The sequence below is a fragment of the Cryptomeria japonica genome, chromosome 3, assembly GCF_030272615.1.
Source record: "Cryptomeria japonica chromosome 3, Sugi_1.0, whole genome shotgun sequence".
NCBI lineage: Eukaryota > Viridiplantae > Streptophyta > Pinopsida > Cupressales > Cupressaceae > Cryptomeria > Cryptomeria japonica.
Genome location: NC_081407.1, coordinates 730,476,147 through 730,500,582, shown reverse-complemented (window position 1 = coordinate 730,500,582; position 24,436 = coordinate 730,476,147). Strand labels below are relative to the sequence as shown.

The window sequence follows — 24,436 nt, the reverse complement described above, 5'->3', positions numbered from 1 at the left end:
CCCTGGTTACTCTAGAATATGCCCTTGGTTTCTTCTTCCCTTTAGCTTTTGCTTGATCCATTCGTGAGAAGATATCCTCTAGATCGATGGGTGCTTTGGTGGCGGCCCTACGCTGAGCTCTGGCGATCAGCCACTCTTGAGGCACTGTCTGGGACGATGATAGGGTCAAGTTAGCATCCTGTTCTCCTATGCTCTCAACCGGCTGACCACAAATTCGTAGCTGCCCCGCCATCGAAGGAGTGAAAGAGGGAGGAAGCTCTTTGGTTGCAGTTGAGTTCTCCCCTATTTCGCTGAACAACTGTCTGACATCCTCTTGTGAAGGTTGCTCCTCAGTTCTCTCGGGCTCATGAATTTCGTCTATCCTTTGTTCTCCTTCGACGGTGGAGTCGTCCTTGGCTGTATTAAGGAGTAGCAACTCGTGACGGCTCTGGTGGGTAGGTTCATGCACTTCAACCCCCTGGGTGGATGGGATTTCTCCTTCTTCTATTTGGTTACCCAGTTTGGTTAACTCGAGGCCTTTTGGCTCGGTGTCCAGTACATCAGGTGCAGGAGGATCATTGGCCTCGAATGCATCGATGTCGCTCTGGGAAGGCGGAGCAGGTACGCAATCCAATTCTATGGCATCGTCGAACGAACTAGGATCTTTTGAAGATGAAGTGACCTCGGGCCTCTTTATGGGAATCTTCTCCCTTCTTGTTCTTTTAGACGTCCGAGTTCCTCTGCAAGCCTTAGCTTTCTTTCTTTTCTCCGATTTCTCAGTTGATGTCCCTTCGTCTTCGGAAGACTGAGAGTCAAGACTGCCCATCAAATGGTAAGTGAACTGGACCCCTTCATGGACTAGCCTCTCGATCTGATGATGTAACCACTGATCTGTGTACCTTGCTGGGGCTACCATAACTGCTTCGAAATCTGTGATTGGGTCCTGAGACCAATCAACGCCTGGCAAGAGGTGTCTTACTGCTTCATATTCTCGGACCTGGAGGCAATTTCTTGAGTCCGTGAGCTGATCTGGGACCCGACGGTATTCAAAGAGTCGCATCTGCTGAACACTCAACCTAGAATATTCCTGTCGCCTGACTTTGTAGTCATCGGAGCAATTTTTCCAATAGTCTTCAATTGACTCCTTTGCTCTGTATCTTCGACCATAGGCCCTTTTTGCCAGATTATCATGATCGAAGTATTTTCTTGGGAAATGGTCTTGGAGGCCATAAGAGGCCAATTCTGCAAAGGACTCCTCTGCTAGGGTAGGGGTTCTCAATTGGACATCATGGCTGCCTATGATCATAGGAAATGTGAATCCAGCCTGCTTGCTTTCTCGAAGTAAGATGCCGGTGGGGCGTGATTGCCTTGCCACCTCCATAAGGATTACTTTGTCGGTTGGATACCGTGGAAGTCGAAGGGGGGCACCATCGAAGCCAGCTATTCGGATGTAGGAAAACCTTGGGAATTGGATGAACCAGGCTCCATACCTTTGTACTAAAGTAGTAGCTTGCTCCGAGAGCCTTATGTGCAACCCGCCCTGCATTAGCCTAACCAAGCGCATCGTGAAGGCGTCATTGACGCGTTTATACTGACCAACCGCATAAGTCGGGCTGTTCTTTTCCCTTTGAGCTATATCCTGGTAGTGCAGCTGCGGGTAGCAATCATAGACTTTCACCTGACCGGGCCCATTCCCGATCTCACCTTTCATTATCAATCCTGGCAGTGGCTGGTTCTTTGCGAACATATAGACCAAATAGGAGGTCATGGTGAAGTACTTCTTTGTTTCGAGCTCAATCAGCTGAGTGTGGATGTTATCGTTTATGATCTGGGCCCAGTCAAACTTAGACTTTCCGGCGAAGACCTGCTCTGCAAAATAGAACATCCACTCTTCAAAGTAGCTGGACTTAGAAAGTCCCATGACTCGGTTGAGTAAGGTGACCATATCCCCATGTTCATTATGAAAATCACTTATGGGGGTCTTTTTCACAATCCTGGTGTTCGAAGGCCTTTTCTCCTTGAACCATTCTTCGTGAATCAGTGCCCTGCATCGGGCCGGATTCATATCATATGCCCCTTGTGCTTCGTCTATGGTTGTAGCTGTGGGATTATTTGGAAAGGGGATATCAAATGCATCACCGATAGCCTCAGGGGAGAAGTCGACGATAGTCATATTCTCCAGAAGCACTAATCTGGACTTTGGTTCGTAATGCCGAGCAACCTCTACTACTAATTCATAGTTCTGGATTGCTGGAGGAAAACCTGCCGCTTGGGCGACGCCACTTTCCACCATCTGCGTTGGGTGAGAAGACCCGATTCCTGAAGTCCTGAATATCAATATGGCCAAGGTCGGTGTCACCAATGTTGTCCCAGATGCTCTGAACCTTCGACTCCCTTAATCCTCCCCTTTGATACTGGTACTTCATCTTTTCAACCTTACGCAGGGTGTCTGATTTGGATGCTCGGGAGGTTTCGGCTGCAGCGGGCGTTTTTGATGATTCCACCGCCGATTTAGGCATCTATCCTGCATAGCTGGACGCGGATTACAAGGTGATACAAGAACGGTAATGCGGGTTAGATAACAAAAGAAGTGCTCCAGCAGGCCGGGATTAATTTAGAGTTTAGTCCGGACATAGAGCAATTTCATTTTAGCTAACAACTTGATTAACTTTACCCGCAGCATATTCTTTGAAGATTTGTGACTACGCATTTATACTTATCACCTTTGGATTTTGGATTAATTTTCAACAGAGGCAAAGCATGGAAACTTTTTTGAGTTTGAAAAGAGATGCAATTTCTGGCTAAACCTTGGGAGTGAATTCTAAATTTCGAGTGCTTTGAACAACATTTTATGAAAAAGAGATGCAGATTTGAAGAATTCAAGCATTGTGATCAAATTTCACGCATTTGTCTACTCGATTTAAGCATTTTCAAATGATCATACGCGATAAAGCGTACTTACCTGATGGGAGCGGATGGCGAGAGATTACCCGATCTCATCGCGTGAAATGAACGGACGATCCTGCAAAGTTTGAATCCCAACGGTTATCCCTTTGATTTAAATTTTCGCGGTTTGGTGGACGAAAGAGAATTTATCAATTTTAAATGGTTTTACCCTTGGCAATCTGAATTTAAATGATCGAGAGGGGTTGATGCAGCGTCTTACCTTCTTATTTTCGGACCTTGGAGAGTTTTTTCAAATCTTGAATTGCATTTTCTCTCCAACTTTGGATTTTGACGAATTTGGAGGTTTCGAAATTTAAACTTGGTTCTACCCAGCCTGCATGAACTTCGGAGCTGGAACGCGTTTTGGCAAACTTCGCCAAACCTTGGAGTCACGACGCCCTTTCAAACTTCGGCGATTTCTGGTGATCTTGGAGCTGGAGGCGCTTTCGTGTTTTCGTTGGATGTTTTCGCTATTTCAAACTTCGGTTTGGGTGATTTGGAAAAAACTTCGGAGGACTCGCCGTTTTCGGACGATGCTTTCGCTACTTTATCATCGCCTTTCGGAGCTAGGGTCCGAAAATCGGCTTTTCGCGTTTCGGAGCTTGAAGCGCTATCTAAAACATTTTGCATTTCATTCTCGCGATTTCGGACCTAGGGTCCGAAAATAACATTTCGCGTTTTAAACTTCGCACTTTCTTTTATTCCCAGGGGTCTGAAAAGAGGGACTTAAGTGACTTTTCGGAGCAAAGCACTTTCGCGTTTTCGGAGTTCAAATGCGCTTTTCTTCTTTTTCGCGTTTTCGGACCATGGAGAGTTTTTTGCCAGTTTTCGGACGTAGTGCGTCCGTTTTAAAACTTTCGTTTCATTTTATTTCCAGGGGTCCGAAAAGAACATTTCGGGTTTTCGGACCTAAAGGCGTTCGTTTTAAAACTTTCGTTTCATTTTATTTTGCGTTTTCTTTTTGACGCCTTTTACCCCAGGGTCCGAATTTGGGGTCTTTCGCGTGATTTATGAGCTTCTATCCGAAGTTTCGGACCTTGGAACACTTTTGCCATATTAAGAAGACCTCGGACCATTTGGACGTTTTAGCGAAATCGATGCACTTCCAAATTTCGGAGCAGGGGCCCGAATTTGGGGTTATAAAGCGAACTTCGGAGTTGGAGGAATTTTGAAACATCTCGCACCATTTCACATTTCTAATTTTGTCCTAGGGTCCGAAAATGGACACTCAAGTGATTTTCGGATGCTAAAGCACTTTCTTTGCAACATTTTAAAAGAACTTTGCGTTGCTTTCGAACCAAGTAGGGAGCATCTGCTTTGAAATTTTCGCTCCAGGGCCCGAAATCTGCCCCTTAGACAATTTTGGAAACTTGCACGGAACGTCGGACCTCCTACTAGCTTTACCAGGTTCCACAAATCTGGATTTGGGAGGTATCGGAATACTAAGGCACTTGGTCGGGCAATTTGATCTTTCATCAGCAGGCGAAAATCATCTCTCGCCCAAACCCTGCAAAGGTCGGGTGACAAACCTTATGTAATCGGCCTCATAGCTCTGGCTTGGCGGGATCCGTCAATTCCTACCATCTTACGCCTATCTAAGGCGATTTTCAAAATTTCGAACAAAGCTCTTGGCGTTTACGCCCGAGAGCTAGACTAGTCAGGAGGACTCATCGGTTCATTACTTCAACGTCAATCAGTTTACGGATCGGTCACGAACTCGCTCGAAGAGACACGAGAAACTCTGCTCGGAACCTCAAGACAACAATCGAAAGCTCAAAATAGGAAAGGGGACCCTGTCGGCGATAGGGAGCGTGTGCAACGCACAACAGTTCCTCACAGGTGTCCCATGTTCATCCACGATGAACCCACAATATTTTTGTTGCCTCCTATGTGAATCCCTTTTTGCACCAAACCGGATTCCAAGTTTGAATTAGAATTATATCCAGGATCTCTGCTGGATGAACTGGTAACTTTGTCTACAAGGTAGTCCTAGGAATTGGTTTATGATATTATTGTATATTATCTAAGTAGCTAGAGCTCTTAATGGTTACATGGGTTCTTGTAGTATCATAAATGTATCATTTGCAAAGAAGATTAGGGATCTACTATGAAAATTAGGAGTGTTGTTTGGCATATCTCATCACTTTTTGTTTGGATTGAGTTACAAAAGACAACGTATGCTTGAGTAATTAGAATTATACTAAGTTAATAGTTCTTGTTCAGGTTTGGGTTCAAAGGTTCGGTTTGTGGGTTTGGTCAAATTATTTTTGGGGTTGGGTTTGGAGTTGGGTTCGTCCATACAAAAACATATAAATAAAAAATATATACATATTTGCAGCAGTAATTAAGTTCAAAAGACACCACCATATTAATAGTTAAAAAAATAGCAAAATACACCACCATATTAATAGTCAAATATTAGTCAAACTCAAATGTTATGATATATATTAAACTCTAATGGTACAAACTAATAATATCAAGTCTCTACAATCAGCCATCATTGATCAAATATCATATGGGTCATAAAAAATATCATTATCATCATCCATATTAGATGATCTGTGTTGTGGTAAATTAGAAGAAGCACAAATAGTGTCATTGGCTTTAGCACTAGCATCAAGACTAGCACTCTGTTGACGTGTCTAAAATTGCATTGCTACGACTTCATCCGGCCAACGCAGAATAGAAATGCTAAGAATCCTATCCTCTCTCGAGATAAGGAAATCCCTAATGCTGTGTGAATTTGATCAATGGGGATGACCTCAATGTTTGGTTGTCAGGTCTTGACTGCAGGATAACTTAGTAGTTGATGTGATTTGCTGGGAGCACAAGGGGACTTACGTTTTTGCAACAAGCTGGTCTGCTACGATTCTCAGACTACGAAATAAAATCAAAAGGGAAGGGTTTAGGAAGCCTAAGGACAAGGATGATAACAGATGATGCAGCGGGTAGACAGATTTCGTTAAACCAATTCTTGTTTCACCAGGGATACCCTCACAACTAAACAAGAACGGTGCAAGCTCCAAGGGATGAAGGATTTTTAGACCGGAGACACTCGTTTTAGGCACCCAATTCTGGCGCAGCCTAGGACGAACACCTGCAGTTGAACAAAGCATAGTTTGGGTTTCAGACTAACCATGCATAGTGACCTACAATCAAGAGACCCCCAACGCTATGAACTAGAAATGCATCAAATACCCCTCTACACTTCACCATTAAAATCCCTGCACTCTAAAATTAACTAGCTGAAAGAAACCATGCAAACAGACTAAAACAAAGACAACAAACAACATATTTCAATGTTCATATATTTACTCCAGCTGCCATTACAACAATTTCTGCAGCATCTCTATGCTACTCCTAAAATCTAACCTGTTCTAACCAGTGTTCCACGGGCGTTGGGGACGGGGGGACGGGGGGGACGCGTTTCCGGGACGGGGGGACCAAGGGCCTAAATTTGGGGACGGCGGGGGGACGGCGGCGGGGGGGGTGGCGGGGTGGTGGTGCTCATATATATACATATAGTACTTGAAAAACTAGTTTTGAAAAGATGTATAACAGTATAATAGTATAAGAATTAGATTTCAAATGAAACTATAAGAAATACCAAGATTAGTAGATTACTTAGATTAGTAATACTAATTGCTAAATGCTAAATAAAATTTGACAAATGAAATTGTCAAATTGGAGATTTCTCATTTCTATCATATGAATATCGAAAAAGGAAAACGAAAATATGAATATCTAATGCCATTGCAAAGTCTATAATAATAAAGATGATTACATAATTCATCATTACAATGAGTAGCCAAATACAAATACGTGTAGCAATAGCATTACAAAAGAGACTAGAGTCAAAGACAAAATGACAAAACTCAAAATGTAGCTAATGGAGGCCTCTAATCATCTGCGAACTCCTCCTCACTGGAACTGCTGGACTCTGCGAAATCATCAAGGTCCCTCAAGCTCACACCAACTAGCCCTGTATCTGAAGTGGTAGGATCATCCTCATCAATCTGTGAAGGCTCCTCTGGCTCTACATCCCATCGTGCCGCTGGACTCTCCTTGTACACGAGTGTCTTGCGGTCTATGAGACGCAAAGCACTGTGTACAGCCACAAGCTTCTCTGCTCTCTTAGAGGTAAGTCTGTTCCTCTTAAGAGAGTGGATGAAGCTATATGTAGACCAGTTCCTCTCAGCAGCTGAAGAACTGGAAACCTGGGATAGCAGACGGATGGCTAGAGTGGTGGTCAAAGATTTCGGACCATGACAAGTCCACCACAAAAGTGGGTCCTCCTGTGCCATAGTGTCTATATCCATCTTTGTCGCATCTGAATAACCTCTAAGAGTGGCAAATCTTCCCCACTCAGTGCGCATTGTGCTGGCATCTCTGGAATCAAACATCTTCTCTATGCACCTAAAGAAACCCGCCTTCACCTCATCATCCTCAATCGGTGTCATTCTACCCGGTCTACCCTTGTACCACTTAGGATTCAAGGCAAAGGCAGCCATATGCAAAGGAGTGTTCAACTTGTCCCATCTACTCTGAATGATAGGCCGGATTTGCTCATTGTAGAATGCTAGAGAGGGGTCCTTCACTCGCACAGCAGCCCTCATCTGGTCAAGCATAGAGTCAATGCACTCATACACCTCTCCAAGGTTAGGTGCATCCCCATCCCCATATCTGATCACCTGGAATACTGGAGAAATGATGGAAACAATGTATTTCGCATCAGTCCAAAACACATCACTCTTCACTATCTCCTTCACCCTTCTCCCCTGCTCTGTCTTGGCCTCAGCCCACCTATTCCACTCATTAGTCATAACCATGAGTTGCAAAGCCTCTTGCAACTCAATCATTCTCTCCAAGAGAATGAAATAGGATGCATATCTAGTCTCAACTGGTTTCAAGAACTCCTTCTTCGCGAAGGTCCTGAAGAGTGCATGTGAAGTGTGGTGGTTGCAGATAAACATCTGCACATCTCTCGCATCGGTGACCACTCCTCTAATCCAGTCAATCTTCCCCATGTCCTTGAGTGCATTGTTCATGGCATGCACACAACATGGGGTCCACCAAATGTGTCTATACGCTGCCTCAACGAGTCTCCCTGCTGCTCTACACACATAGGCTGCATCTGTCCCTACTTGGACCACATTTTGTGGCCCAACCTCCTCAATAGCCTCCCTGAGGACCTGAAACTGGAAATCAGCATCTTTACGATGCCCTGTACAATCAACTGCTCTAAGGAAGTATGGGCCCTCTGCACATGTGACCATGACGTTGATGAGTGGACGATGGCTAATGTTCGTCCACCCATCCATAACTATGCTGCACCTCGATGCCGCCCAACATGCCTTCATCTTCTCCATCAAAATATTGATCTTGGAATAGCTTTTATCCAAGATCGAGGTCCTCATTTTCGTCTCCCCTGGTGGCACATAAGATGGTCCTCCCTTGGCCACCATATCCATCATCTTCCTATAATAAGGAGACCGTGTAACATGAAATGGAATGCCATTGGCAAAGAAGAAATTGCCAATGGATTCATCTATCTCATCTCTCAGCTGCACATTAAACATATCAGCAATGGGGTTGCTCTGTGGTGTATGCAACCTACGTTTCCCAGCCCTGGCAGCAGTAGAAGTGGAAGTAGATGGAGATCCAAACATCATTCCTCCCGCCTGCGAAGCATGAAAAGTATGTGGCACTGACACATTCTGGTTGTCGTGAAGTGATGCCCTAGCAGACAAAGTAGTAGGCATTGAAATATTTGTGTCATCTGGAACCCCCCAAAGCCTGTTAAACTCAATTCTGTACTGTATATTTTTGGGTTCCTCCAAAAACTTACAATGTTTCATGCCTTTTCCTCTCCAAAACAGAAAGTGTGCATTCACCCTGCTAATGCTACCGAACCATTCTCTGTCACAAATATTGCACTTCCACTTCCTTGTTCCCCCACTTGAATGTGATGCAGTGCCTTGTACTGATATTTGTGAAGCAAACTGTTTTAGAGGAGACTTAGGATCAAAATGACCCCTAGCATATGGTGCCAACAACTCTGAAGGGCAACCTGTACTAGCTGGTGCACTTGCCATAGAACTAGATTGGGCTCCAGGATCAGCCCCATGGTCACCCCCCTCATTTTCAGGTTCATATTCTGAATCATTCTCACTATGAGAATGGATTTCCATGTCATCTTCACTCATGCCTTGGGAGCTCATTGTGAAATTGACACTGCATTTCACAAAATAAAAATAAAAATAAAATCAGCGTTGTTTAACAATATATTTTTAAATTTTTTTCCTATTCATCTCAAAATGAGATTTGATGTTGAATCTTGAGGGCAAAATGATGAATCATTTTGCCCTCAAGATTCAACATCAAATCTCATTTTGAGTCTTGAGATGAATAGGGAAAAAAAAACCAAAAATGACATAGAACAATGAAAATCAGAAAGTAAAACAAAAAAAAAACAAGAATAAGTTGAAAAACCCTACCTTGTGCTTGAAAAATCTCTCCAAAATGTAGAAGAATCTTCTTCTTCCTCTTCTTCTTGCTTCTTCTAGCTCCTATCACGCTTGCAGTCACTTTTCTCACCCCTTCAATCGATCTTCTTCAAGTATTTCCTCCTGTTCAAGTTGCTGGAAAAAAAATTAGTTTTCCAAAATGAGAGTGAAATCCAAAGTAAACATGTTTTTGTGTTGTTTTGGGGGGGTAGGGTGGGGCCCACGTCCAATTAGGGTTACCCCTTAACCCCCCCCAAAACGCACATGCTTTAAAAAAACTTAAAAAAATAAAAAATCTGTCTTTTTTTGCATGGGAACGTGGGAGACGCCTGGGCGTCTCCCCGTCCCTCGAGAGACGCCTGGACGTCTCTTGAGGGACGGGGAGACGCCCAGGCGTCTCCCACGGAGACGCCCAGACGTCTCCACATCTCCCTGGGAGACGCCCAGACGCGGGGACGTCCCCACGTCCCGGCGGCGTTTGGGTGGCGGTGGTGGGACGGCGGGGGATGTCGCGTCCCCGTCCCCGAGACGTCTCTGACGGGGGGACGCGCCCAAAAAGGGGGGGGATGCGTCCCCGTGGAACACTGGTTCTAACTACAAAATTCTAACTATCTAACCCTTTACAAAAGAAAGGCCTCTGCCTTTTATAGATTTTATAATATGAATTAAAGACTAGGATGGATTGCATTCAAGGGTCCTGATCTGCCTTCCAGAAGCATGGCATCTTTAACCCATGCCTATTAAACTCTCAGTCATCCAACCAACCATAGTTTCAACTACCTACAACTGTTTGACTTTAATTTGGGTCTATCCGGTAGTTGGACATAATTGACTTGTGTCTCCTTTGTTATAAAATATCTTGAGTGGGGCCCACAGGCAATTTTACAATAAAACAATTTCAGTTCTTGAAATCTGAACTTTTGGAATTAATTCCAGCGGTGTATTTCTCGAGAATGCATGGACTTGCAGCATTCAGAGTGTTCTTTGGTCTTTGGTCCCGGTGGTGGACTTTAGCTTGTCATCCAACGACACACTTCCCAATACTCGGTTCAAATCTCGCGCTCCTATAGCGCGTTCCTGCATCTTCTTCTCCAGCTTTCAGCGCCTAGCTCCTTGACGTTTCAGGCCTTCTCCTAGTTCTTTGGAATGATGCCTTCGACCTGCGAACAATCAATCTCTCTTTAATAAATCAATTTGAAAAATTAAAATTAATTTAACAAATATTAAATTCTTAATGACGTCTGGCTCGAGAAGCTCTTTGTGAGATGTATCTTTTGAATGCTTTCGCTTTCTCCTTTGGTTTAATGCCATTGAAGCTTCATGACTTACTAGTGAAATAGTGTGATTTTGTCTTATTGTTCAATTTCGGCCTATAAGTCGGTTTTGTGAGCTTACTCCTTTTGAATTTTAGGCCATTCAGGAGGTTTGGGCAATTTGAGAGGTTTTTCGGCCCTTTTAATCTTTTGGCACGAATTCAGACGTTCTCGCACTTCGGGTTTATGAGCCGATTTTGGAACTTAGACTCTTTTCCTTTTTCTTGGTTTTACCTTCGTTTCAAGAAACTTCGGCTCAATGGGCTATTTGCAAACTTTAACATAAGTTAAGCATTTTCACATCATTTTTGCACTTTCGGGCTAAAAGGGCACTTTGAAAAGTTTTAAAGTTAGCGATTTTACCTTATTTTCGAAATTCGTCCTAAGAGGGTTTTTTGCAAACTTTAACGCCTTACCTCTCATTTTCCATTTTCAGGCATTTTGCAAAGTTTATAAGTTAAAACGCTTTCTACTTCATTTTGTGATTTTACTTTTCGGCCTAGACAGGCATTTGTGAAACTTAAGTTTTCCTTTCTTTAAGATTTTTCGGGCTATAAGCCGATTTTGAAAGCTTTTGGTTTTTAGCTAAAATGGCCAAGATGCGATTTTACTATTCATTCTTCTTTTTTGGGCTAAAAGGGGGTTTTGCAAAGTTATAAAAATAAATGCCCTACTTGTCTTTTCAAAATTCGGCCCAAAGAGGCCTTTTGCAAACCTTTTAAGTTAACGCCTTTCCTTATTTTCGGGATTTTTGGCTAGTTTGCAAAGCTTATGAATTAAGCGTTTTACATCACACAATTCTTTTCGGCTGGGGAGGGTTTTGAAAAAGCTCTTTAAGTTTTACGTTTTCCACTTATGCAATTTTCGGGTCAAAAGGGGCTTTCAAAAGTTTCCATGTTAAACGTTTTTCACCCTTTCCCATTTTCGGCTCTCTGAGGCATTTTGAAAGTCGGCGCAAAAGGTTATTTTAGCGAGATTTTGAAGTTTTTCGGCTCCTTGAGTTGTTTTGTAAATTTCGGCCTGGAGGGCCATTTTGCCAATCTCCTTATTTTCGGGCTAAATCAGCGTTTCGCGAGTTGTAAGATTTTCGAGCAAATGAGATTATTTTTCGAGTTTATGTTTTCACTCCTAAAGTTCGTGATTTCCATTGTATGAAATCGCGCGACTTGGTTATTTTGCCATTTTCGGCTCATGAAGGGGTTTTCGGCTTGTGAATGCCTTTTGAAAAGTTTTTAATGTTTTAACGCTTTCACTTCATGCAATTTCCATTTTCGGCCCGTAAGGGGGTTTTGAAAAGGTTTTAAAATGCCTTACCTTCTCCCTCTGCGACTTTGGGCTTAGGAGGCGCTTTGCAAATTCGAATTGTTTGACGCCTTTCTCATTACCTTCGCGATTCTCGGGGTTGGAGTTTGCAATTTGGCCCTAGAGGCCGAATTTGGCTTCAACAGCATTTGACTTGGGCTTTCTACCGCGAAGATCCCAGAGACGGGGGTCCCCATTTGCAGAGAATGGGGGCGAGGTGTGCAATACGCACAACACACTCTTAAGCTCATTAGGTAGCTCATAGTGATCAACATCAAGTGTAGCAAAGTGGGCAGTGAAGCATCCAAGTTCATACTCTCTAGCTCAATATCCCACTTCTTTGTTGCCACTTTGCTTGTGTGTATGGATCCACAAGTTTGAATGCACAAACACCAAGTCCTCTACCTTTTTTGACTATAGTCTATTGCATTTTATTGAGTGGATGAAGGAGTTCGTGCTCCAATTCCTCTCATATGGAAATGAAGTATTAACTTATTAGGACAAAATTAGAGTTAAAAGTTAAAAAAATTTAAATCATAAATAAAACTTAAGAATAAATGTTGAATGACAAGAGGTTGTAGCTGTGTGTATGTTTCGCCATGGAAATACCGCCAACTATGAGCATCAACCGTATACTTGTCTTGTAGAACATCAAGACCATAGTCAGTGGAGTATGCAAAACCCATGAACTTAGCCTTCACTGTATCGCACATGTCATGATCAATGAAGAGTCTACAATATGCTGCCTTGTACCCTTGAGCAACTTAAGGATCTCCATATGGGGCAACTCTTGTGGCAGTAGAAAGGAGTTGAGAACTATAATATTTGAGACTCAAAGCAAAGGCAAGAAGATGCAACAAAGTGGTCATTTTGTTCCATCTCTCTACAATGATTTGGTGTAGTTATTTGAAGAATTTTTCTTCAAGATCTTGCTATTTGGCAATTTGATGAATTTCATCTTCTCAATCATTGAGTTGATGCCATCATATACCTCACCCATACAAGGCTTATACATGGCGGTATAATGGATCATGCTTAATATGGGCTCAATGAAATTGAGGGGATACTCAACATGACCCACCAAACGTCATTTAGGATCATTGGCTTAATCATTATTGCTCTTGTAGTGATAGATTGCCTCCATATGGACCAATTTGGGCTGATTACCATGTTAGAAAGTGTGCCACGAACCTTCACAAGTCGTCTTGTCATAGTTTTGTTGGGAGGCAAAATTGGTCTCAGTGACTTGTTTGAAAATCAAAATTAAAAAATTAAATTTACAAAAATTATAGTTAAAATAAAATTAATAAGTTTACTAAAGTGAAACATATTTAATATTTAATTTATGTTCAGCAGCCCCAATCTTGAGAACGTTCTAAGTATGCCTTGTGACATATGATGGTTGGTGAGGAACATTTGGATATCTTCGGCCTCCACATACACTTGTTTGATCCAATCATTTTGGTGCTGATTTTTTGTAGCATTAGGTTGAGGGAGTGGACAACACAAGGTGTCCAAAAAATGTGTGAATAACGTTCCTCAACCAATAACAACCCAACAACCCAACAGTTTGGCATTGTTTGTTATAACATGTACAACATTTCAAGGGCCAACTTCCTCAATGGCTTGACAAAGAATGTTAGCAATAAGTGCACCATGCTTCACCTCTCCTTCACAATCCACTGCTCTAAAAAACATTGCCTCTTTAGGGGATATTGCAATAACATTGATCAATGGCCTTTTTTTGCATCTTTGCAACCATCAAAAATGATTGACACCCCTGTTTCGATTCACAAATCCCTTATGGGCTTCAAGGGGTCCTCTACAAATTTCACCTCTCTATCCAATAAGGTGCTACACACCTTTTCAAAACTTGGGCCCTTGTACCCTTTTAGAGCTTCATTAATTCGTTTCACCATATTTGCCAATATGGTGAGCGAACAACATTGAATGCCAATCCTTTCACATTGACAAATCTTGCTATGTCTTGATCAGCAATCTCTCTAGACTTGTTATGATTTGCCTTTTCCAATGGTACCTTTGATCTCTTATGTTTAGAGGCCATAGGTTCTTAAGATTTGGACAAAAATGGATGGCTCTTTGTAGGTTCAAATAAGAAGGCGATGGAGGCGGCTTCATCCCTCTCAGTCCTTTCTTTAGCAAAGGAGGATACTTGGTCTGCTTTTTCTTTCTCTTCAATATACGCCAAGACTACGTCACCTAGAAGGCCTTTATCATTTGGGCCTGGTCCACTTGGGCAAAATTTGATGCCTTGTTTAGGGAGCTTTCACAAACGGCCTTTCATTTGATTTTATGGGCTCGAATATTTAACTTGTAATGTCCCCTATTTAATTTCTTAGGGACTGGAGGCAATTAACTAGCACTTTATTCACACGTGATTACTATTTTTTAGTAATTGATACCAACCTTGAAATAGATAATAGTAAATACCACTTATAATAAGAATTATAAGTCACAATCCACTATATAAATATATCTATTTCTTAACTTGACGTAATTGACATTTGGAACAAAATATATATATACTCTACAACTTTATTCGGTACAGTGGATATGATGTTCAGAATTTGTAATATCTATAATCCTTACCAAATTGATATGGTGTAATATCTTTGCTATGTATTGATATTAGGGTAGGAGTTATGCAATGACCGTATGCTGTGTAATACCTTCCTGCTGTTTCTGATATGTCTGTAACCTATGAAATATCTTTCTGCTGTGTCGGATATAACTGTATACTTATGCTGTCGGTCTTCTTCTTGTCAACTATAGTGATGGTAATAACTAATGTGTCTGTTCGTTCCTTGGTGGTATGTAAATAATGGTGCTGTGCCTGAAAACAATTCCCCCCCTTCCTCCTTTGTCACAGATGATATCTTATACTTATTCAAACAGCAACAATCCTTTGAAGGAGTGTATCTCTTGATACAAATGCAACTCTCCGTTTATTCTTAATTGCACTTATTTAGAAAGTCATTACTAACTATAACCACAACCTTTAATATCAGATTTGCTACTGACTAATCTTATTTTATTACCTTGCTGTTCATGACTTAGTACGTGATTTTCCAAGAGACTAGTCTCTTCCTAAACTGGTGCCACTTCACAATTAACTGATTTGTTTATATAGCAAATCGCGGCTGTTGAATAGTCAACTTGTGGCTGTTAAAATACTGATTTATATTTTCGGTTTGTTAATCAAATATTGTTTAATGTTGATCAGTATTCTATTCATTCTATATGCATCGATCATTAAGTCTTGATACTAATCACTGTCTTTTATACCAAGCGCTGCCTTTTATAGTTATTGACTTCAATAATAAATGAAATATGAGATATTAATAAATAATATAAATATTAATATTTAAGATATGAAATACATTAATAATATCAATACTTAATAAATATGAAATATAAATCTTATTAGTCATTAATAGGATTTATTATTGATCATCACTAATATATATCTTATTTATTATATTATTATATAAGATTTGATGATATCATTCATTGATATATTATAATTATACTATTCCATTATTATATTAATACCGAGTTCAATTTAATAATAAATTATATTATAGTTTATTATTATTTATTTGTTCATTAATTTTGTTTCAGAGTGAGGTGTAGAAGTTGAGAAAGCCAACTTCACAGACCCCGAAGATCACCTGCATGCAAATAACCTATCACAGAAAAAAGAGATGGAGACAAACAAGCAAGGGTGCTCTGAAAGCTGAAAAATGTATTCATCCAAGAGAGAGATAAATTACAATGATGAATCCTTATAAAAGGATATTGTGCAACCCTAAAAGAAACCCTAATAGGTAGACATTTAATAATTAATATAATTATTAAATGTCACAAATGCAAACTAAAGTGAAATCTTAAGAGAGGAATAAAGGTAATTTAATCAACATGATTAAATTAAAACCTTTACTCTAACACCCCCCCTTAAGATGAGCAAAAGTGCAGTTACAAACATGTGCAAGAAAGCAAAGGTAACTACAATGCAAGAAAGTAAACTTGGGTCCCGGCAACAAGGCCTGATCAGGTACCCAATTACAACCAAATCTCTGTAAAGTGGAGAAATAGAGAAAACCTCATGGGAAAAACTCTACTCCAAAAAGAGATGAAAGAAATAAATGCACTAATAACAGAAGGATAGGAGGTGGATAACATGATACCCCCCATAGACAACTTCTATCATATAAGTACAGATACAATGGTCTCCATAGGAGAAAAAGAAAGAGACTAGAAGCCCCCCCCCACAATGAAGAAACTCCTGTCGCACATATGGATGCCTGAGGTAGAATCCAGAAAGAGATCCTGAAGCGGCATATAATATTCCTCCCCTTGGGAAGAAATGGATCCAAAGAACGAAGATGAAGAAACCCTGTGAAGAGAGAAGAATCAATCTGTCTCAAGATGTGTGCCATAATAGGATGCTGAAGAATCCCTCTGTCTGAACTGAAACAAAAGATGTCAAATCCAAACTGAACTGAAGACTCAAAAACTGCAACCTCTGAATGCACAGATGATGGTGGGCTAACAGCTGGAATATGGCTGTCAACAAAGAGGAGCTGAAAATCCTCAAAGTAATCCTCCAAGTCTGCAATATAGGACTCTACAAACAAAGACGAAATGCCTGCAAGATAAGAATCCCAAGTAGCCATGTTTGAAAGATGTATGATGTCCTGCTGAGCTGAATCAATAGGAGCCAAAGAAGAGGCAATATCAAACTGATCAGGAACAAAAGGAGATGATGTTGATACATGTATAATCTCAGTCTGAAGAGTAGGAACTGTGAGACAATCCTCTGATTCATCGGAATATGTAAGGGTGTCTAAATATTGAAGTTCCTTTAAAGTATCATGTTCAAAAGGTGTGTTATCTCTCCAACCAATGGGTACAAGACAATCTGAAGCAGGATCCTTTGGGAATGGAGAAAGACTGGGGTCTCCATAGATCTCCCAAAGACGTGTCCAAAGTGAGTGAGGACAATCAATGCCCGATATAGCCCACACAGTGTCAGAATCAACACTAGACAAAATAACTCCTACTATGTGATTTCTAATGATATCCCAAGCTAGTTTTCCCTCTAAAGTTGCTGGTTCAGGTATGAGATCATACAAATAAGGCAAAATATTAAGCCACCTACAGTGTGTAAGTATGCCCTTTGCCCATGACTCATAATTACCCCGTTCTAGAAATACAACTGAAGGGTGAGTAGAAAAACCCATGACAACTCTTCAAATTAACAAATCTGAGACTAAATGACTTGAATACTGATAAAGCAGATCAAATAAAGCCATCCCATGCAAACAAATCATTTCCAAGTGATGAAATGTCCAAGTAATTGACAGATGTGTGAAAACACAAAGTACTGAATGAAATGTACCTAGTGTAGATTCTGGAAAAATAAATGACAGATCTGGAAAGAGCACAGAAACCCCTTTCCAATGCCTATTCGTTTGCGAAAAACGGAGTCCGTATGCAAAAGATATGGCTCCTAGAGTGCAAAAAACTTGTTCTGACTTTGACTGGCAAAAAACACTGCAAAACGGTAAAATTAGAGAAAAAAACCTGCATCAATTAGATCGGGCTCGGAACCAGCTTTCCAACGCCTATTTCCATTCGAAAATTCGAGCTAAAATGCCCGAGTTATGCCCGATTTTGTAAAAATAGCTCCAAAAAACCCAGATAGGCCCTTACAGCCCTCAAGGGCTAAAAAAAAAAAAGCCCCTGGTCCGCTGGGCGACCAGGGGCTAGCTCTGGTTGGCTGGCGGCGCGGGTGGCGGCGGCAGCGGAACGCTGGTGGGGCGCGGGCTGGGCGCGGGCGGCGCATGGGCGTCGGGCGTCGCTGGGCGGCACGGGGGGCGGTTACCGCCGGCGGCGGTGGCCGCCGGGCTGCGCACTGGCGGCGCTGGCTGTAACACTGGCTGCGCTCGAAAATATTAAAAAAACTGCGTTTTTTTATATTTTTTTTGATTTTTCATGGAATTTTCCGCCTCGTACTGTGTGCCCTAGGGCCGTACGGCGTTGGGGCATAAAAAAATTTGCCTTTTGGGGCAACTGTGTCGAAAATGGACGAATTTTATATGAAAATAGGGGTTTTTGGGTGCTACGAGCTCAACGGTGAGGTCCGTTTGGGCTCAAAGTGCACCGCAAAAAAATACCCCCTATTCCAAAATAAAAAACAGAAGACAAACACAGATCTGATTGCAACCAAAACCTGGAAGTCAGATCTAACCCTCGTAGCTCCAAATTCTTCAGAAGACGAACAGGAAGCAGCAGGTCTGGAGCTCTGATACCATGTAGAAGTTGAGAAAGCCAACTTCACAGACCCCGAAGATCACCTGCATGCAAATAACCTATCACAGAAAAAAGAGATGGAGACAAACAAGCAAGGGTGCTCTGAAAGTTGAAAAATGTATTCATCCAAGAGAGAGATAAATTACAATGATGAATCCTTATAAAAGGATATTGTGCAACCCTAAAAGAAACCCTAATAGGGAGACATTTAATAATTAATATAATTATTAAATGTCACAAATGCAAACTAAAGTGAAATCTTAAGAGAGGAATAAAGGTAATTTAATCAACATGATTAAATTAAAACCTTTACTCTAACATGAGGACATTACATAACTTTACAATGTTTACAAATCCAAACATAACCTTCACCGACTGTAAGTTGTTGTATCATTTCAACATATTTCCATGGGAAGAGTTTGGACCTATTTTGAAGCAGCGTTGGTTCATGGAGCTAGAAATGGTTGTCATTGTAATACCTAAGACAACAAGTTCAATAAATAACACATCTGAAATAAACAAGAAGGAAAAAACTTCAAAACAAAACAAGAGGGCTTATTTGTGAAAAAAATGTAAGGAAAAAAAAATCGAAAACTTCAGAAAAGTGAAAACCTACTTCTTTTGAAGAAATCTTTTTCTATGATCTTCTTGACAACAAACTAACACTAGCAAATGCGTAGGAATAGCACAACAACCAGCTTGGAGTGTTCAACTATCAATCTTCAATTCTATTTGTGCAACGGCAAGCAAGAAAATAAGTTCAGCAATGGAGGAAAATATTTTTGTTTTTCATTCACAATATAAAAAATGAGTTTGGTTTTGCCTTTTAGACGTTTTATACAGCAAAACATAGGGTTGGGGGGGGGGGGGGCAAAATTACATTTTTGCAATAAAAAAAAATTTAAAAAAGTAAAAACAAATGTCTTACATGCCAAATTTGGTGGTCTAGTGTTTCAGAGGACGAAATTTGTCCTGGGTTCGCCAAGGCCAAAAACCTGTCCGGACCCACAATGAACTGGACCTGGACTGCGAACTGTGTTCAAATCGGCTTCCTACCCCAGCGAACCGGTAACTTAGGAATTATCCTTTATGTTTAGAATATTCAGTGAGTTATATTTTATAGCATTTTTAGAGGAGATTTGTCTTTCTATCTTTGTTATATCTTATCTTTCTGATTCAATTTTGGGTTTGGTTTCAGCAGTTCGCCAATTTCTTTTTTATGTTTGTGATGGTTGGGTTTGGCCATACAATGTATTTGTAAAATATTGAAAATGTACATATTTTGCACAGAATGCACAAAATTAAATACAAAACACAGCTGATATTGATAAGTTACTGTCCATTGTTAAATGTTAGAAAGTTGAATCAAAATCTTTTATGTTGGTACAATTGCTTATGTAAAATCAGTATAAATCATCAATGTCATCAGCTGGTTCTTCGGAATCAAAAGCAGCGCTAGTGCCACATTCAATAGCTGCAACATGCCAGTGATTCTGTGTAGCAGCCTAATGCCCCCCATCCTCAGTTGAAACTAAGGAAAATCATCAGTTACATTTTTTATTTTAATTATTTTTCTTTTGTCCTAAAAAAAATGTTTTTTTTCTCTGGGTTTCAGGTGAGCTTGCCCAGGGTGCTGCTGCAGCCTCTGGATTTTGCCTCAATATGTATTACAGTATTTTTAAACATACCCAGGGAGGATCTAGAGGCTGGAATAGGACCCTGGGTGAACCTTCCAGGAACAATATTTTTAATGAATTCAAGCAAAATAATTAACTGTGACCATGATCAGAACCCAGTCCAAACTGGTCCATGTTCGGCCAGGGTTCCTGCAGAAGCGGCAACACAAGTTATAATTAATGAAGTAGCATTTGAGGTTGTGAGATGAATGGTTCAGCTATGTTAATGACATTGGCTTCTAGCAATTTGTAATGTAGTTTCTATTGTCTTCTTGTCCCTTTATAAATACATTATTGTGGCATATTTGTTACATAAGTTGGCTTCATATGTTGTATTCTATTTAAATATATCATAAATGTGGCAATCTTACTCTCAAGCTTTTATATAAGTTTTGAGTTATTGAGAAGGTAATATTTTCTGCAGTGGGTCAAATTATGTAATGTGCCATTAGGATTCAACTTCGTAGTTTTCAAGTCAAACTCATTGATCCATATTTCTTGAGTATTAGTTCACAAGAATCCATCTCGCATGTGTGAATGGTCCACTTAACACTCATTTTATCTAGCTGATGCTCATAGGGTGAAGCATCTGGACTTCTTAGGTCACCCATCCTAGTACTACCTTGATTCAAGTGTGCCGAATCATGGAGTTTCCCTGAGATCAAGCCCACCAAGAACTCCTGAGCTATTTCCGTTGGATTTGTCATCAATTATTGGGCCATCTCCCACTTGCAAATCCACCCAACTATGGAAGGCTTACTACTTGATGCTCTACTTTAATTGTTTTCTGAACAAAGCAAAGCAACTATAATTTCTTTCATTCCCTCAATCTCCTATTTTCTCTTGCATACCCATTTGATTTCAAACTTGTTGGATGGGTTATAGGTGCAAGTCCAAAATTGCTTGGTGGGTGAGGTAACAACCTTTCAAGATTGGCATGCCAAACACATGTATGCATTCTTTAGGTCATATACAAGGAACTGAACCTCAGTTGGCTTGATCTCGGGGCAAATTCCATGGTAAGACACACTTGAGTTGGAGTAGTATTGGTATGGGTGACTTCTTGGGAAGTATTGATGCTTCACCCTTGTTAGCATCACCTAGATGCAATAATTGCTAAGTGGACCACTCATGATCATGACAAATGGGGGTCTTGTGAATTACTTACTCATGAAATATGGGTCATTGAGTTTGACTCGAAAACTACCACATTGCAGATATTTTGAGTGTCAGTGTTCTTACTACTTCAGTAAAAGCAAAGATTAACCCCTAGACATTTTCTCTTTTTAGAAGCTAATTGACAAAGTTAATTATTAATTTTGTTGAATTCCGTATGTTGGCTCTGTAGGCTATAGATACTATCCAGTACACAGTTCAATTAAAGCTTGACAAACAACTAGATACCTGGGAAAGGTATTGCATCATGCATTGCTTTGACATTCCAAAAGGACTATCATTTCCGGAAATGGTAGGTATCTGTATATCCCTGTTTTTGAAAGTAAATGGAACATGGCGATGTTAGCGTAGACATTTTGTTTTGTAATCGATGTTCTCTTTAGGTGTTCATATATATCTTATCATTGTAGGCAGTATGTATATGTGCATTCTATAATGATTCTATACGGTTACAATTTTGACATTCTTGTAATGTGATATTGTTTTTCTTGTAGTTTGTTTCACTCTAACATACACAGTAGTTCAAGCCCCTTTGTATTTATTAATTACTTTTAGTGTGTTGAACGGATCCCTTTCATTCAACATCATACTTTTCCCCTACATATTGTACTTTTGCATAATCGAATTGTCTTCCACTATGGCATATAAGGAAATGTTTACTCCAGGAAAGCACAAGACTTATCTTGTGCCTCCTAAGGGCAGGGGTTGTGTCTCCTTGGAACACTAGAAGCTGACTGTGAAACATAAATACACTGAATAGAGAAAAGGAGACAAAAGGTAACAGATTTCACATCAGTACATCTTTGAAGCTTGAGCAAGCTGAAGAAAATCCACCACTAGCTAGAATAAGAAAAGGACAGTAAAAAGATGGTCTTGTGCTTATAAGTAGGTCTGCGAGATTTTTTTTTAAAAGAAGCAATAGATATGAAAAGAATGAAGAATTTTTGAATAAGGATAATGATAGATAATTGTCTAGATTTATTAATTTATAATCTGTCTATGTGTTCTTGTATATGGTTTGATACCCCTTGTGCAATTAGTTTGTTTCTCTCCCTAAGATTTGTGTAGCCTCTTTTTTGTTTCTATTCTTGTCTGTTGCATAGTTTCAAAAATCTTTCTTGTCAATAAATTGGCAGACCAAAAGATATAGATTGATTCAATGAATTAGGAACCCAAAAGTGCAGAAAACAATAGAAAAACTGCTATTTTTTATATTTGAAGGCAATTTAATTGCATAGATAGATAGAGTGAAAGTAAATTAGAGTTTATACTAGTGAACTTTGGAATACATTTTTCTTTTTAATTAATTGTCAGATTTCTGATTACATTGCACACCGCATGGTACATTACGTAGTTTGTCTTTGGAGATGAAACATGAAAATTAATTACAATCTACTTTATACAAAGTCAACCTATATGATGTAAAAAAAGTGGAGGGAGCCAACTACTCTTGTTGCTATGAAGTACAATACACCGTTGGGCTACAGATTGTGATGATGAAGCTCTAGGATCCATGCTTCTTTTAATTTGAACAATCTCATCATTGTCAAATCTTTGTGTCCCTTAGGATAGAAAGCTTCTCCTCATCAAAAATTGCTCCGCATCATTTGTGATTGGTTGGTAATTTAGATCAATCTTGTCAAGGGCAATAAATTGATCCTCTTTACTGCCACTTAATGTTGTCAAATTGAATGTATTAGAAATTACATTTAGAAAATGAAACAAAAATGTACATAGAATTTAGAATTACAATTTCTAGATTTTTAAAACATTGAATTTATGTCAGCTTAAGTTGGAGGTTGTGTCAAACAAACACTAAACTCATTCATTTGTTGTTGAGTCAAACAATTGTAACCTTGGAATGTGTTCAAAGACACCCCAAGCATGCTCACAAGTGGATAAATTACATGTCTGTTTCAAAATGTGCAACACATCCATTGAAGCGTTTTCGCTTCCTTGCCAAAAAATCCTACCATTGTATTGGAAAAAAATAAAAACACATATTTTATCAAGATTTTGTTATCTACGATTTTAGTCAAATCTAAATATCTATAATGTATGTATGCACAATATAGAGAGAAGTCAATATTTTTTTGCAATTACTTGATTTGAAGATGTCCTATTTTCTACAACATAAACATTAGAAAAAAGAAACCCCTTTTTTACTTGTATATAGCAACTCTACCATAGTTGCACATAGGTCCTTTTGGCTATGAAACCTTTTTCTCCATGCACGTGAAGAGGGCCTCTATGACTTTTGCATCATCTTGAAATGAGGTGCTATAAAAGAAAGTTGGATTGAGATGGTATCTAATAACATGGAAGGAGATTGCATTTGTTAATCCCATCTGTCATTGATAATTTCTCATAGTGACATGTATCCATAATACTCTTGATAGCCTCCTTGGGAATATCCATGGCATCATACAAATAGTCCATGGGGGATTTATTTTTCATCAACTAGTCTCAATATTTTGACTAGAGGCTTTGAAAATGGGACAATTGATGTATCCAAACCTAAAAACTCTAAAAAATTGTAGACGTCCATGGTCTTACGATTCATAAAACCAACAAAGCTAGACTCAACTAACTCATTTGAAACAAATATTGCTTCAAATTCATCTTTTATAGACAAAGAGTTTGTAATGCAAGTGAGTGGGAGATCTCATCAACTTTGCTTATAGAAGTTCCTTACCCTCATCGCTACAAGTACATACTTAACCCATTTAAATTTGCCAATGTCTTCCATGGTTAGATTAAGACAATGTGTTAGGAATTGCCTAACAACAACGCAAACAACAACATTTTCTATTATAAATTGAACCACATTTTGTGGCTCTACCTAAATGATCACCGCATCAAATAGTTTAAACAATTCTTTCGTTGATTTGACCTTTTTGATGCATTCACGAATTTTAGGAAGACTACACCAAGATTGGATACAACAAAGAAGTTTATGAGAGTATAGTTCCTCCTATTTATCAAACCATTGGACATGACTCTGCAAGTTGTCTTCATCCACTCCATTTTGATATTTGACAAGATCACTCACATCTTGTATTGCATCGTTCAATATATTTGTTAAATTAGGTGTGCTTTTCACCTTACAAATCCTAAGATTTCTTATAACTTAATTGCTAATAAATGGTAGAATAATGTGTATGTCTCCATATTAAAATAATATTGTAATGGTTCTATAATG

At 39.8% G+C, this 24,436-nt stretch overlaps 1 protein-coding gene across 2 annotated transcripts in view; it reads left to right on the top strand.

The window, feature by feature from the left end:
• LOC131032476 (protein MIS12 homolog) overlaps positions 1–24,436 on the top strand; it is a 139,327-nt gene that overhangs the window by 17,167 nt on the left and 97,724 nt on the right. Inside the window, exon 5 of one of the 2 annotated variants that reach the window (XM_057963456.2) lies at positions 21,407–21,526. The exons of the other annotated variant lie outside the window; for it this stretch is intronic. Within the exon in view, the coding sequence (XP_057819439.1) occupies positions 21,407–21,526 (120 nt within the window). The remainder of the gene's footprint in view (positions 1–21,406; positions 21,527–24,436) is intronic. 2 annotated transcript variants of the gene reach the window in all.